The sequence below is a fragment of the Alosa pseudoharengus genome, unplaced genomic scaffold (assembly GCF_046254945.1).
Source record: "Alosa pseudoharengus isolate Yale_2024_CS ecotype anadromous, Long Island Sound unplaced genomic scaffold, YU_APseudo_1.1 YU_APseudo_1.1_scf_5, whole genome shotgun sequence".
Taxonomy (NCBI): domain Eukaryota; kingdom Metazoa; phylum Chordata; class Actinopteri; order Clupeiformes; family Clupeidae; genus Alosa; species Alosa pseudoharengus.
In genome coordinates this window covers 33,734,891-33,747,948 of record NW_027468837.1, presented here as the reverse complement: position 1 = coordinate 33,747,948, position 13,058 = coordinate 33,734,891, and the positions used below count along the sequence as shown (strand labels likewise).

At 44.3% G+C, this 13,058-nt stretch overlaps 1 protein-coding gene across 2 annotated transcripts in view; it reads left to right on the top strand.

The window, feature by feature from the left end:
- The window catches only part of dlgap4b (discs, large (Drosophila) homolog-associated protein 4b), a 44,743-nt gene extending 36,187 nt beyond the window's left edge, over nucleotides 1-8,556 (top strand). For both annotated transcript variants that reach the window (XM_076267514.1, XM_076267515.1), the window contains 3 exons: nucleotides 2,294-2,385; nucleotides 3,457-3,612; nucleotides 6,061-8,556. In XM_076267514.1, coding sequence (XP_076123629.1) covers nucleotides 2,294-2,385; nucleotides 3,457-3,612; nucleotides 6,061-6,282 — 470 coding nt within the window. In that variant the 3' untranslated portion in view covers nucleotides 6,283-8,556. The remainder of the gene's footprint in view (nucleotides 1-2,293; nucleotides 2,386-3,456; nucleotides 3,613-6,060) is intronic.
- The last annotated feature ends 4,502 nt before the right edge of the window (nucleotides 8,557-13,058 follow it).

Below are 13,058 nucleotides of genomic sequence, written 5' to 3'. Positions count from 1 at the left end.
GTGCTGGGAGGCTGTGTGCAGGAACTAGGGCACCCTCTGGCCGCATCCTGATGCAAGGCAAGGCTGACAGCAGAAATTAAGGGCTAATCAGGGTTACGGACACCTGGCTAAGCCAGCCCATAATTCCATCACCTTTAATATGATAACGCAGTTACCGTAGCTACACTCACATGCAAGCAGCACATGCAGGTCACGCAAGGCTTTAGAGAGAGAGAGGGAGAGAGAGAGAGAAAGAAATCTTGTGCCTTTACACGCAACTCCAGCGGATCACAGTCCGTTATGGCTGTAATCTAGCCTCCTTTCGTGATATGCTTTCAGCTAATGGCCCACTCTATCCTCAAAATCAGCATCAACTGGGAGTGTTCCTCAAATCGTGATTTTTGGCAGGTAGTGTGCGTGAGCGGCCTAGCCAGCTAGCAGGTTGGGTTATGGGCCTCCCGACGATGAGCATCAAGGTCAACTGGTGCGAGAGCAAAAAAAAAAAGCACACTTCCCTATGTGCCTTTTTGTGTTTTCTTGCTAAGTAATAGCAGCTCATAGTTGGCGTAGCCACCGCCTGGGCCATTAAGTGATTGCAGCTTGCAGCTGATGGGGATCCTGTTCTTTTCCCTGTTCTAGTTCCTCAAGGTGTGACAAATCCTCTCCAGGATTCCTCCTGTTCATCTACTGTCTATCCAATTAGACACGCTGCAGGAGGCCAAGGCAAACAAGGGGCTTTTTGCATCACGGCGTGCATTCACCCCCATTCTCTGAGACCTTCTGGCTGAGGTGCGTAGTGGCGCACCCAGCATTGGCGTACCGTGTCTGAATCGCACAACAGGGATTTGGGGTTTGCCTTGCAGTGCAGTTAACCCACACTGTTGTCGTCAGGCCTCTGCTTGAGCTGGCGGTTATTGTGGGGAGATGGCCTCTTGCACTCAGCGACTCTCCGCACCCCTCTGACGCTCGTCAGCAGCCCTTATTTGTTCAAATTGCCCCCTTTGCTATAAGCCGTCGCTTTGATGTGTTCAGTTGTGTTGCTCTCCCTTGCTCTCTACTGTTATTGTTTTTGTGCTCTCTCTCTCTCTCTCTCTTTCTCTTTCTCTCTCTCTCTCTCTCTCTCCTTCCTCCTTCATTCTCTCTATTCTTCTCGTTCACCGCTCCTTCCTTCTCTCTCTCTCTAACAGACACACACACACACACACATACACATGCACACACAAATGATCTTGGCTCTACAGAGAAAGAAAGAGAAGGATGGGGATAGAGAGAGCTCTTTAGTGGAGGCCTCTAGTGTCTAATGTTCTTAGTGCTTTAAAGTTAGACGCTCCTGCCCCGGAGTCACCAGGCTGCTCTGCTTTAACCCTGCCTCACCTCTTCCTCCTCCTCTCCCTCTTCATCCCTCTTTTCACCCCTTCATCCTCCTCTTCCCCTTCCTCCTCCTCTCCCTCTTCATCCTCCTCCCACCCCTTCATCCTCCTCTTCCCCTTCCTCCTCCTCTCTCTCTTCCTCCTCTCCCTCTTCATCCTCCTCTTCCCCTTCCTCCTCCTCTCCCTCTTCATCCTCCTCCCACCCCTTCATCCTCCTCTTCCCCTTCCTCCTCCTCTCTCTTCCTCCTCCTCCCACCCCTTCATCCTCCTCTTCCTCCTCCTCTCTCTCTTCCTCCTCTCTCTCTTCCTCCTCTCCCTCTTCATCCTCCTTTCACCCCTTCATCCTCCTCTTCCCCTTCCTCCTCCTCTCCCTCTTCATCCTCCTTTCACCCCTTCATCCTCCTCTTCCCCTTCCTCCTCCTCTCCCTCTTCATCCTCCTCCCACCCCTTCATCCTCCTCTTCCCCTTCCTCCTCCTCTCCCTCTTCATCCTCCTCCCACCCCTTCATCCTCCTCTTCCCCTTCCTCCTCCTCTCTCTCTTCCTCCTCTCTCTCTTCCTCCTCTCCCTCTTCATCCTCCTCTCCCCCCTTCATCCTCCTCTCTCTTCATCCTCCTCTCCCCTTCATCCTCCTCTCTCTTCATCCTCCTCTCCCCTTCATCCTCCTCTCTCTCTTCCTACTCCCCCTGTCCGGTCCGTCTCTGCCCTGACTCCCGTATGCCTGCAGTCTCACTCTAGTTATGGAGGGGGAGTGATGTTTCTGTGTCTTTAAGGGATGAGCAGGGAGCGTTCAGTTCAGAGAGTACTCTGCAGCTTGCGTGGCTGCTTGTGTATAAAATATGTATGCATACATTTGTGTGTGTGTGTGTGTGTGATTCATCTCTCATGGTGTGTGTGATTCATCTCTCATGGTGTGTTTGTGTGTGTGTCCTCCCTTTCTCTGCAGTGTTGGGTAAAGTGCGCAGTGCTGTGGGGAGTGCCCAACTTCTGATGTCAAAGAAGTTCCAGCAGTTCCGAGGACTATGCGAACAAAACTTGGTGAGTAAGAGGTGTGAGTGAGTGAGCGTGTGTGAGCATGTATACCTAAATCTTTCCATAAGGTCACGAATGTCGCTTCAGTAGTCAACAGTAATGACACAACTCCACGCCTCTTTTAGTTTTGCTCCTGTATGCGATACACCACATCGCTATCTCCACACAACACACCTGGCATGAGGAAGTTGGATGACCCGCATGTTCCATAATGAAACGTGAAACTCGTACAGCCCACATCACTTGCTCACCGTCACTTTTCACACAGGCTCACATCAAAGGGATTCAGAAATGATGCAATCTGCAGTTTTGCTTCGTATTTTTCCCCTTTCCTCATAAAGCGCTGAAAGAAATCTCGCTCAGCACTGCAGCCCTGTCAGAGTTGTCAAGTTTGGTGTTAAACCAATAATCCAGCTGCCGTGCTCGCCTGATACTCGCCAGTTAATCGCACTTACTCTCTCCATACAGAAGCGGCTTGCTTTTACTCTCTCCATACAGAAGCGGCTTGCTTTTACTCTCTCCATACAGAAGCGGCTTGCTTTTACTTGCTTTTGCTTTTACTGTAAAATGAGCACGGGGCTGCCTAATAGAAACATAAGCTGGAGGATGAAAAATCAATGCCAGGCCAGCAGCTGCGGCCTTGTATTACCCGTTGGTCCACCATGGGGGAAAATGACCTTGCAATACACCACAAGCGTGTGTGTGTTTGTGTGTGTGTCTGTGTGTTTGTGTGTGGCTTTAGACCTCATGATCCATTCTGGATATTTTCTGACTAAAAAAGAGCACTGGCAGTGGGAAATAACTGTGTTATGGCGCCCTCTAGGGTACGGCATTGGTACTCCATCTTAGCATGGCTGATCATGAATGTAAACCTAATTTTTGCTCTCAGAAAATCACAATAAATAAAAGCTAAGAGAAACAAAGTGGCACCATTGACCGTGCTGACCCTCTAATTCTTCCTCTCTCCCTTTCTTTTCTCCTCTCTCTCTCTCTCTCTCTCTCTCTCTCTCTCTCTCTCTCTCTCTCTCTCTCTCTCTCTCTCTCTCTCTCTCTCTCTCTCTCTCTCTCTCTCTCTAGAATGTGAACGCTAACCCCAGGCCCACGGCTCAGGATCTAGCAGGCTTCTGGGACCTGCTGCAGCTCTCCATAGAGGACATCAGCCTCAAGTTTGACGAGCTCTACCACCTGAAGGCCAATGACTGGAAAGTGGACAGAGACTCACCTGAAAAACAGGTACACATCTCCTGTTCTTTCATTCATTCAAGGGCTATGTCTGTTTGACCATACACTGGTAAAATGACTGCAGTTGTAATTTGCTGTTTATTGTGTGGTCAATCATGCTATATGACAATGAGAGTAAGGTTAAATGTTATTATGCTACTATTCAAATGAATACTAAAGTAACTCTAAAACACAGTTTGGGCTATGTTACAGTCTGTATTACTTTTTGTTGTTTTTTTAAGGTTGGATACAGCAGTCTAGCAAACCAGTGATAATTATTACCTTGCTAAATGCCTAGGCACTTTTTAAGTCTATACCAGAGTGGGAAAAGAGTTGATTGGTGGTACAGCTACCACTTTAGTCCTCTATCAGCCTCACATATAGCTGCAACTACAGTCTGTGGTTATGAAACTCAGTCTGAAGGGTTACATTAGAGTAACAACTAAAAGCTCTTTTCAACCTGGGCCCATATTCACAAAGCCTCTTAAACTAAAAGCTCCCTAGTTGCCAAATGAGGACAGACTTCAAAAAATATTGGGCATGTCCGGACTCCAAATATTTTTACTAACCATAATTCACAAAGCCCCTAAAATGCAGTAACCACACCAACCAACTCGAGCTTTGTGAATAGGGTTTAGGAGGAAATCTGACCACTTAAGTCAGACTTAAGAGTAGTTCATGTGGTAAGTTCAAATATAGTGTAAATACGTGCCCTGAATAGGCAGGAAAAACTCAAGACATCTGGGTCATTTATCCACCCTGGTTAAAATGTCAGGTTGAATGGAGTCCTACTATTCAGGGGTGCGTTTCCAAAAACCATAGTTGCTAACCTGTTAGCAATTTAGTTGGTTGGCAATGGGAAATAAGTATAAGTATATATACTCTTTTGATCCCGTGAGGGGAAATTTGGTCTCTGCATTTATCCCAATCCGTGAATTAGTGAAACACACTCAGCACACAGTGTACACACAGTGAGGAGAAGCACACACTAATCCCGGCGCAGTGAGCTGCCTGCAACAACAGCGGCGCTCGGGGAGCAGTGAGGGGTTAGGTGCCTTGCTCAAGGGCACTTCAGCCGTGCCTACTGGTCGGGATTCGAACCGGCAACCCTCCAGTTACAAGTCCGAAGTGCTAACCAGTAGGCCACGGCTGGTTACATTGTAGGCCGGTTACCAGTAGGCTACGGCCCAAATTACATTGCAACCGACAAAATTACTAATTTAGGGGCCGTGCACACGACGCCGGTTTTTGTGAAACCGGTGAGGTTTTGTTAACGGTTACGCCTTGCATGTACACGACGCCGGCAGTTTAGGAGACTGAAACCGATAGCTTTTGAAACCGGCTTCCGAAGTGGGAACTTCTGAAACCGCTGGCTAGACCGTGCCGTGTAGACGTGTGAAGCCGGCAATCCTATGACGACATAGCCAGCCCCACCCCTAACCCAGCCACGGCACTCGACCTGACATGTTGCTTGTCAAAACAAACCGAACCATTTATTTATCATATTAAAATGTTTTTCTTTCCCCTGTCATGATTTATATGCCTATCAGCCTTTAGTGGCTAAGTTAGAAGCACACGTTAGCTTAACCTAGTTAAACATTAGCTTACTGCATGTTATCTCCAGTGGTGCTCAGACCTAATGCAATGCGTAGGCTAAGCATTTGACATTTCACATAGCAGTCACATACCTTGAAAATTAACTTTATTAGTTTAACAGTTGAATTGAAAACCGAATTGTCTGTAGTCTCCTTATTTCATGCGACTGCTTAACCAGAGCACTTATTAGACATTCTCTGGCTTAACAAACTGTGTCAACAATGTTTTCTTCTACGCGATTCACGCGAAAATATCGTGAAGCTTCTGCACAGCGGCGCCATCGACTGGTCTGGCATATGCACTACAGCACATTTAGCCGGTTACACCTCTGTGTGTACACGCGAGGTTTTTTCTTGCCGGAGTCGTTAAAGGTGTGAAAGCGGTAAGAGAAAATCCACCCGGCGGTGTCGTGTAAACGGCCTCTTAGTTAGCTTAGTTAGCAACTATGGTTTTGGGAAACACTCCCCTGATCTCCCATGTGCGAAGATGGGGGCAATTAGTGGGACAATGGGGACCATTACTCCATTGGACACCTTTAGTCGTTTTGCTAGAATCAGGTGTCACCCTGTCACAAAGTAGGACTGAGATTTATTTGTCTACCGTGTTTCCTTGTGAGTCTACTGTATAAAATGGTGTCATTGTATGTATGTGGATTTAGGTTCACAGTTACTGTGTGTTCGCTCACTACTTGTTTAACTTTCACACCCTTGCTTCCATTCTCCCTCTCTCCCTCCCTCCATCTCTCTCTGTCTCCTCTCTCTCTCTCCCCCCCTCCCCCCCCCCTCTCTCTCTCTCTCTTTCTCTCCCCCCCCCCCCCACTCTCTGTCTGGATACTTGCCCTGCTCCCCTGCCCTCCCCCCGCAGGAGAACCAGAAGCCGGTTCCTGCAGTGCCAAAGAAGCCCGGGAAGAGCAAGCCGGCGCTGGGCCGCGAGAAGAGCAGCGACTCAGCCGCCGACAAGCAGCGGCAGGAGGCCCGCAAGCGCCTCATGGCTGCCAAGAGGGCGGCGTCGGTCAAGCAGAACTCCGCTACGGAGAGCGCCGACAGCATCGAGATCTACGTCCCCGAGGCCCAAACGCGACTCTGAGAGAGGGGGAGAGAGAGAGAGAGAAATCAGGGGGGATGTGAGGGGTGGGGGTATAGTGTTAAGATTAGTCACACATTAGGGCAGGAAGGCAAAAACAAAATTGGCGAAAGGTAGATGGAGCAATGAAGTGAAGGTTAAGGCTTAGACGTGGGGGAGATGAAATGAGAGCGAGCATCTGATTGGAGGAGGGACCAGGAACAAGACTGAAAGAGCTCTTTGCCTCCAGTCCACAGCCACAGGGAAAATACCATTATTTTATTTTGTATTGTATTGTCAAGACAGTACTTGCTTGAGAGGAAAACTAAATAAAACAACAAAAACAAAACAACCCAGAGGGATGGGAGGTTTTAAAAAAATTAAGAAATCAAGACTGACGGAACAGAACTTTGGAGAACGGGATGCAGCGGCAGTAGCCCCCTCCAAGTGGCTACCAAGGAAAACCTCACGCAGACTTCACCATTAGTACTCCAATTACTATTGTTATTATTATTGTTATTATTGTTAATATAATTATTATTAAAATGGTTATTGATAATATTATCTCCTTTAAAAAACTATATCAGACTGATTTAAATGTTCTAATATCTTGGATAAGAGATCTTCTAATGTGTGGACTGGGACCCAGCCACATGTTGTTTTGGCTCCCACCCCACTGGCCCCCTCTACCCCAGCTCGCTAGTCTGCACAGAACTCCTTGTAAAGCACTGCAAAATACTCACTCTCGGACACCAACTCTCACTCCACACACACACACTCCAACCTGCATAACACATGCTCGCTCAGTGGAATACACTCTTTTTCTCATGTCTGGCCCTCCACAATCACTGTCTTCCTGTTCTTGTCTGTTTTCTCCCCCTCTACTACTTTCTTTTATTCTTTGTATGCAATGTTTTTTATGTATATGCCCTGTGTGGCATTCAGTCTGTGGTCAGATAGATCACCTTCTCTCATGTGGGATGAAAATGGAGGAGACGGCGTTGTGAGAATGCAAATGGAGTGCTGAGAGAGCTGGGCCCAGACTCTGGAGGTCCTGTGACATTCTATCATGCAAACAAAACAAGAAGAATCACACAAAAAAAGAATTCATTCATCACCCCATTTCTTTTTACCAGCACCCAGAATTTATTTTCTGTCTCTCCTTAAGACGGTCTCACTTCTTCTGTGGAGTTTGTATTTTGGGCGGGATAAGTGTATGGTACTTCTGTTTTGCAGTATGCCTCCATGCCATGTAAAGGTGTCCCCAGCAAATAGCCACCATTTTGTTTTTACTGTTTTGGTTTGTCCCTTTTTGGGGAGTTTGAAGTGACAGCCATTTTGTGACTTCAGATCACCCAGTCATGACACCCCGCTATGTTGTATTGCCAGGTGTGACCCTCCCTCATCCACGCCCCGCCTAAGCAAGTCATCTCTTGTCATTCACTGCAGGTGATTTGGGTCTCTGTCAATCTGAAGATGCATCGCCACCTCTTACCACTTTGTTTTTTTTCACTCTCAGTGTTCAACTCCAAAGCTGGTACATTACATGCAGAGGAGATCATTTAAATGTTCAAGAAATGTGTGAATGCAGCAGAATGAAAGTATACTATTTAGCTAGTGGAATGATTTAGTTTTTTGAAGCTGATAAAAGTTTAGTTTTGATAGAAGGTCTAATCTGCTAACGTAGCCCCAACAGGACTGGGAAACTCTTTTAATTTCAAATGGTCGTGTCCATTTTGTCAAGTTTTTGTTGTATTCTTCTCATAAACAAATGTCAAGGCAACGCTTTTGGAATGTTTTCTTGCATCAGCCATGATCCTATCATGCGGATGATCCACGAACTGTACCTTCATGTTTTTTAGAAACATTGGTCATTGCCTGCTTCTAGTGGTAAACTTGTAGCACTACTACACAGATGGTATATTATTTCAGGAGGACTTCTTTTCCACCTCTGAAGTTTTTGGCATGTCCAAACACTTTTCAGCAGATTTGAAAAACCACTACTGGGACTGGCTGATTGTTTGAGATGTGTCATCCCATTATGGGTTGTAGCATTCATTACGCATGTGCTAACACACTCTGTTCTCCCACTCGCTACAGCCCTTTAGCCAGTCATGCCCTGTACAACTGATTGAAGTGAGGCAAAGATATTTTGCCCTTATTTTAATTTAATTTTATTTTTTTGTAATTGTGTTGTCTACCCATTTGCCATTGTTGCTCCTTTCCCCCATACGCCGACCAAGCAATCTGCACATGTTTTTATATTTGAAACAAAAAGATCAATCATTAAATTCAGTTACACTACACTCATCTTTTTGTCATTGTTTTTACCATCGTGCATATGCATAAGTTTCCTACTGTCATCAGGAAAAGAGGAATCTAATGAAGCTTTCATTAACAGATCCCTTACCATACAAGCCTCTATAAGCAAAATCATCTTCTTTCAAGTTACTGATTGAAATGAATACTCATATTCTACACACTGTTATAAATGCAGTGTTTGTACATTTTCTTCTGTTAACCTTTTTGTATGTTCAGTGTTTTCCACCACAAATGCAATAGTATTTTATCTCCGAGAGGCCATACTTTTAAATATTTGAAGCACAATATATATATGTTGCATGGTATTCCAAGACAGTTGCAACTAGTGAAACATGTTCTTAATAGAGGCAAGGCCGTATGTCCAGTGTGAGAGGGTGTGATGGACTTAATTTAGCAAAGACAACTGATGGTCTGCATACTGTATTGGTCTATGAAACCACAATAGTATCTTTGTCATGTCTGTCATTCAGTAGTAAACAGGGCCCTTTCTAGATTCAGTGGGACTGTTGTTGTTAGCTATTCAGTGACCACTAGAGGGAGGCAGACAATTTTAAGTTGCCAAGTCCTCTAAATGGTTAGATCATATCAGTTGGCCATAGACCAGAGATATTTTGTCAATGAAACGGCTATATGTAGGAGGTTGTTGGATTCCACTGCCATATTTCCATGCCATTGTATCGAAAACCTGTTTTGGATCTAATTTATTTGTTAATGTTAGTTTATAATTGTTTCTTATCTAAAAGGATTGTGTATAAATGTCATGTTTATACATGGTATTGCAATATCATGACCTGGTTACCTACAGTAAGTCTCTTCCTGATTGTTCCACATTTGTGCTTGTTTAAGTGAAATATTTCCTAGACACATGTCATTAGTCGGCCAACATTGTCTAAAGCATTCCTCAGCATAATGCCGTTTTTGCGTCACAAGGTCTCATTTCACAGTTTTAAGGGTCACTCAGAGCCGCTGCATCATTTCCATCTCCGTTACATGTCGTGTGTGCAGCAGTTACTTCTCCATTCCCCCTAGAATCAGTGGAGCTGAAAGCCCTCCTGAACTGACTCAAGTTGACTCAAGCAGAAAGGGAGAGGGTCGGGTTACAATACAAAATCTCATCCTTCCTGTGGTTCTCTCACTCCCCCCTGTCAGTCCCACACAAGACAAACGAGCACCTCAGTGCTTCCCTAAAGCCTGTCTTCTGAATTGTTTAATTCATTCTGCCTTATTAAAGTTATTTTGCCCCAACCATCCCTGAAGCTGAAGCTCCACTTCAGACAGAATGTGTATGTATGTGTGTGACAGTAGTGGTTCTAGTGGTTCCTTTTGCATAGGAAAAGCTCAGGGTCGTCCACCCCTCCTTTCAGGACAACAAACACAAAATGGCCTCCTGATAGTGGGCTATTGTGTGGGCTGTTTTGTGTTTGCTGGTTTGTGATGGTCCCTCTGGCCTGTTAAGGGCCTGTGTGAATGAGGCCCTCTGTGGTTCCTGCAGACTCCTTCCATTTGGTGCAGAGCGCATCGTTCACACCTCGGGGGGCTTTGTGTGCCGAGGGCCTGATGTTTATCCCACACGGCAGAGCCTGGCCCCCCAGCATAGCTGACAGCTTTGGCAGCTTGTTTGTGAGAGGACAGCTTTAACACTGGGGAGTTGCGTGTTAGTGTCTACAATCTAGGCCTGAATTCTTAGGACTGTCTCATGGAAATGGCCTTGCATGATGGAAAACAAGGAACTATGTTTATATATTTGGTCGGGTTTTGTTAGAGTTTTCTTTGATGTTTTGAGTTTGGGAGAAAACAAAACGCAATCATCTCTCGGATGAAAAACTAAATAATGTGGTGAAGGGGTACATTTTTGTAGGTATTCTCAGTCCACCGGCATCTGCACCAGCCTAGTCAGGAGACGGGATACACATTTGTCAACACACACATCAGCATACCAGTTTTGTCCATACCTGTAAATGAAATTAAAAGCATTTGACACAACAGAGTGATTGTGATGCGAAAAGGAGGGATTTTCATGCGCTAAGAATGCCACTGATAGTATATAGCTCATACATCACTCTGGCGATCTAGGAATATATTGTGTCAGTCACAGCCAGTCGCAGCATGTCAATGAGAAGGGCTTTGTGTGGGAGAGAAAATACATTGGGTTGGCTTGTCTCTCTTTTACAGACCAAAAAAACACTTCCTCAGTGGTCAAACTATCAACTGACTTGTTAAATTGTTTGATTATCCTGAAGTATCCTTTTCACTTTAAATAAAGAGGGGGATTCCATTCAGGAGTAACAGATGATAGGCACGGGCACTAAGCTGCCATCGATGGGCCATTTCCTTGTGTGTAATTATGGCCGATTGTGCGATTATAATTTTGTCCTAAAATACACCCTGAACGTCACTTACTGAAGTGAGAGCAGTATTGTTGTTGTTGTTGAGCCAGAACTTGTCTAGAGTCAGTGACTGCGAGATTGCAGTCTTGCTCATGCATCTGGCAAGCTTTTCTCCATGCTTCAGTCTTTAAAACCACAAGTATTCTACACTCAGAATAGTGAATCACTTCTGGGTTGACATTCAGTGCAATGTATATGTTAAGAGGAAGTTCACTATCTTTTTGACCCATGCTTCATTAAGTTTGGATTTCTTGGTTCAAAATCAGTTACAATGTGTCACTGGTTGTCTTCTGTTTTAATGTTTTTTTATGGTCATTTGTGTATTGAATATTGTACATTCACCAAGTCTCTGATGTGTAGAGAACATCAAGCTGTCCCATCCCAATTAATCCCTCTCCATATGTCTTCTCCAGTCTGATATTTCTTCATTTTTACATATGTGTGGTTTATCCATGTTTTACTTCAATGTCCGACTTTCTTGGGAATTACAGGGGGTCTGCAATGGCCATACAGTATTGAAGTGAATTCTCATCAACAGCATTGAAAAGTTCCCAAAAAGAACACTGCTCTCGTTTGTATGCATTGTAGTCTCTCTCCATCACTTTTAAACACTATGGGTCATGATTGCTGGACATGAAGACACTTTTTTTTTCAGGTTGATAATGGATTCTTCCTCTTGCTTGGAATCTAAACTGATACTCTTTTTTTTCTAAGTACACTTGGGATCTTTGCGTGAATGACTGACTGACTGACAGCACAATGTTAACACGGCTAGGCAATTAACAAGAGCCTGTATGGCTACAACAGCCTCAACAAAGGGATGCCCCGTTGTGTGTCTGTGCTGGGATTCAGGTCTGGCGGCTCCCTCGCTGGTCCTTTGGTTCAACATGCAAAAATAAGCCTGTCGTTCTTAGCCTGGCTGTACTCAGTTATTCGTGAACTCATAAGATGCTGTGGGACAGGAGTGGGGGGGATGAAGGACGAATGCCAACAGTACTCTTACTGCAAGAGTTTGTAGCAAAAAATAAACAAATTAATTATTACTACCATAACAATTGATAATCAATATTTTATGAGACAAGCACATATTTTAATGACTAGGATTTCAGTATATATTATGCTATACAAAGTTAGACTGTGTATGTCAGGGTTTTTGGATTAGTAATTAATAAAAACTTTAAAAATGAGCTGCCTTAAAACTATCATTGTGTCTATGATTTTCAAAATGTTCAGAAGTTATTTTGGGCCTGTCCTTTTTGTGTTATCCCTTGCTCACAACTTTACAAAATAGCAATATGAGAGTGTTTTCAGAAAGAGGTCATAACTGCTCAGTAGGTCAAAGCAGCTGGCCTAATTTTGAGTACTCAAAATGTAGTCTGAGTTACCATTATGTGGGAGTGGATATCTGACAAGGAAAAGTTATTAAAGTGAAAGGCCTAGACCTATTCAATGCCCAATTCTGTAGCCTTTCTTCATTACACTCCAGTATGCAAAGAAGTACAATAAAATATAAATACTTTCTTACTAATCACTTTTGGTCCTTGGAACTAATTTTAACTTCAACATGTCAATAATTCGGTCAACATTCAGCATAGGCTTGTTGATGCTACAACTTTGTAATGTTAGGCCCAGTCTGCTACAAGAATTTATTCATTCACTTTTGATGGGTGTGATAGCAATGCAATAATGTATTTTTATTATTATTTCAGTGTAGGCTACAAGCCAAGTCACTTAAGCCAGAAAGTGTGCTCCCTTTGGCGCTCATGGACATTCCATTGATAAATTCCATCTAAAAAAGTTCAAATGTTGGTCGTAGAGCCTACACTGAATGCGTCACCAGAATGACCAAACAGAATGACAAGACGGCTACGTTGTTTTCCAATGGATTGAACGTGAAATCTTACACGTTCTTCACTAAATAAACGAAACAAGTATTTCAGTGAACACATGGCTGTATTTTCTCTTTAAATTAACGACAACAGTTAATAAATTTGTAAGAGACTAAAATGTGCTATTCATTTAAAGGATGCCGTGATGTAATAAATAAACTGAAAATAGCTCAAGTTATTTAGTCGCTTTTTGAATGAAATG